This window comes from Acanthisitta chloris, unplaced genomic scaffold (assembly GCF_000695815.1).
Source record: "Acanthisitta chloris isolate BGI_N310 unplaced genomic scaffold, ASM69581v1 scaffold176, whole genome shotgun sequence".
Taxonomy (NCBI): domain Eukaryota; kingdom Metazoa; phylum Chordata; class Aves; order Passeriformes; family Acanthisittidae; genus Acanthisitta; species Acanthisitta chloris.
Genome location: NW_008678448.1, coordinates 4,155 through 7,279, shown reverse-complemented (window position 1 = coordinate 7,279; position 3,125 = coordinate 4,155). Strand labels below are relative to the sequence as shown.

Here is a 3,125-nt window from a genome sequence, read left to right as displayed (position 1 = left end):
TCACATTTCTTAGACAAGTGAAAATCCATAAATTTTTATCTATAGCTGTATCAATCTAGAAAATATAGGACTGTAGCTACTTCAGATCCCTTTCTATTGGCACAATCTAAAGCTATTCAACCATGAAAAATAAATCTACTTGTTAATCTGAAAACAAATTATGGTACCTCCTACCTGCTTTTATTAATGCATCTCCCAATTCCTTTACTTACAAGAAATGTTGCTCCACCTTTAAAAATATCTTGTTAATTCTCAGTAGGCCATTTTTAATGTTGTCAAGATGGTTTTGCTGATCATGTTCTTTATATATGGATTTCTGCAGAAGGTTATGCACCAGGAGTTCTATGAATAACACACATTTGATTAGCATAAGCATACGTAATTTATAGGCAATGTTCACAACAGAGGTTAAAAAGTTTATGTCCCTAGCCTAGAGTACCTGTATTTTAAATAAATTGATTTCCTCTTATATTGTATATTTCAAACTCCATCCTTCAACCTGAGGAACCTGAAAAGAGGGAGAGAGAAAACTCCTCTATGTTGTAGTGGACTTGAACTAGAGTAGAACTGGAGAACAGCTACACTGAGACCCAGGTTACAGGCCATGCTGTCAGCCAGTGCTGTCTCACAGATATTGTTGAGAGGTCTTCACTTCCAATTACATTCATTTCTTTAAAAGCAGGGCCTAAGTTGGGTATTGGGTTCTTTTCTGAGGTGGAGCAAACCAAAAGGAGATGAACAGCTGATGTAAGAGGTGGGATTGAAAAGATTAGGATGAAATTCTAGTCACACTGAAGTAAAGAATAATTTTTGTTCTTAGTTTCAATGGATGTAGCATTTTTCTGCTAGGTTGTATCCAGAGAGCCGTGGAGGTATGACAGAGACGTACATGCAGACATATGTTCTCAAGAAGTACAATTTGAGAAAGGTTTGGGAGGGAAATTGGTGATTCTTTGGTGGTTCTTCTGGACAGCAAAGTGTGCAGTGGTAACTCTGGCTCTGGGAAGTGAGAGAAGACCACAAACCTGTTTTCATTTCTCCTCAACAGTGCCTAAAGCTGTCACAGAAATGTGTTCCTTATGCTGCTGAATCACTAGTGTTGCATCCCCTCCATTAGAAGCTGTGTGCTGCAGCTCTAATGGCATGCACTGAGCAGAGAGATGATTTACTGGTTTCAGTATTGTATGTGATGGGTCCTTCATGGTTCACTCCACTTTTCAGAGCCTGTGTGATGAAGTTAAAGGCAGTGTCAATCATACGCCCTCACAAAGCTGTGCTGTCCAAGCAATGGTAATGACCTGAACAGAACAGCTGGCCAGCATTATGATAACCTCCCCTTTTTCCTTGGCAGGTATAACTACAGTGCTGACAATGTCGACCATCATGACAGGAGTAAGTGCCTCAATGCCACAAGTGTCTTACATAAAGGCTGTGGATGTGTATTTATGGATCAGCTTCCTTTTTGTCTTCCTGTCTGTCATCGAATATGCAGCAGTGAACTATCTCACCACAATTGAAGAGAGAAAGCAACTCAAAAAAAGGGGCAAGGTACAATCCTCTGTGTTTTGTTGCCTTCAGAAAGCATCATAGAAGCCACAGAGTAATCCTGTGAGAACAGAACACTCACTATTCCTGTCTGTGCTCTGTATCTTCTTTTTTTGACTTGCCTGAAGGGAGAAAAAGTATCACCCTCTCTGAGATCTTGAGAAGGTCTGTGCTTTTTCTGCCTTCTTTTTCTTGTGGCAGAGGTTAGGGACTACACCTCCTGTCTTTTTGCCCTCTCTTTTTGCCCTCAGAGGAAGGTAACCTTCCTTTTGTTCTCAAAAACCTATCGATCAAGGTGTTTTTCCTCTCTCTAAAATAAACCCCAGAATAAACTCATGTGACAGTCCTTCCTGTTCCCTGTGAAGCAAAGTCCATTTCTCCTTCTCCTGCTTTGCCATTTTCAATTAGGAAGATGGGTTTAATGATGCCTTTTTGTCCCAAGACCAGATGAGTGACAAGGTCATTTTTAGAAAAGTGTGCCTGAAGCAGAAATGGTCACAAGCTAAACATCTGCTTTCTACAAAGCATTTACTTAAACCCTTTGCTTCAAGAATATCCCCCATGTTAACTCATTTGTTGGACTATCATGAGGGGAAAAGCACAGAAAGGGTGCATGTGTTGCTCACGTGATTTGATACTCCCATCAAAAAACTGCTCATGGAAGTGTTTGAAGTAATTTCCCACAACTCCAGAACGCAGACCTACAGGAGAGAGAGCATTTGAGTCTTCTGTTTCAGAAGCTGGGGCACATATTGCCAGCCACAAGCCAGCAATAATCAGTCACACAAGTGTTGTATCACATGTTCCCCTTCCTTGCTCGTGTCCGGCCCAAGGGGACAGGCCCCACAGACAGCTGTACTGTGAGGTAGCCCTGTTCTCCATATGCTCTCCACAGAGAGAACAACACTGAAGGGAAAACTTTCTTTATTTTCTTTTTTACTCATTTATAACTTACTGAAATGGCTCCTGCTAGACACAGAATAACTATTCTTTGTTTCCAGGCTTCAGGAATGTACAGCATTGATGCAGTGCAAGCAATGGCTTTCGACGGCTGCTTTCATGACACAGATGTGGACATGGACCTGTCCCCTTTCTCAGACCCCTGTGAAGAGAATGAGACTCGAGCAAGTGACACCAATATCTCCAATGTGGGGACACCTCGCTTAAAGAGGAAGAGATCTCTGAAGGGAAACGTGGGCAGGATTATTTTACAGAACAATCATGTTATTGACACATATTCCAGGATTATATTTCCCAGTGTATATATTGTGTTCAACCTTTTTTACTGGGGTTTGTACATATGAACAAAAATCCTTATATGCTAGACTTTCTTTTGTGTATGGGAGTGGTATCATACTTTGAAAATAATGCAACAGCAGTAAAGGAAGGGGTTAAAAGTTTCTGCAACAGGCTTCTGCATGAAACCTGGGCTGGTTTGGGTTGCAGCAAAACTGTTAACAAAAAACTCTCATGCATCTGGTTTCTTTTCCAACTGGACTCTGCAATGCTTCACTGGGGCGATTTCATGCACATGCTCCTACTGCAGCAGCACAGAAGCAGTTTGCTCACTAAGGAGCCCT

The 3,125-nt window shown here is 41.4% G+C and overlaps 1 protein-coding gene across 1 annotated transcript; it reads left to right on the top strand.

The window, feature by feature from the left end:
• The first annotated feature begins 1,323 nt into the window (after positions 1-1,323).
• Positions 1,324-2,849, top strand: LOC103804252 (gamma-aminobutyric acid receptor subunit rho-3-like). Its single transcript, XM_009076853.1, has 2 exons — positions 1,324-1,548; positions 2,547-2,849. Exons 1-2 carry the CDS (start codon positions 1,324-1,326, stop codon positions 2,847-2,849), a joined length of 528 nt encoding a protein of 175 aa, XP_009075101.1.
• Positions 2,850-3,125: the final 276 nt, after the last annotated feature.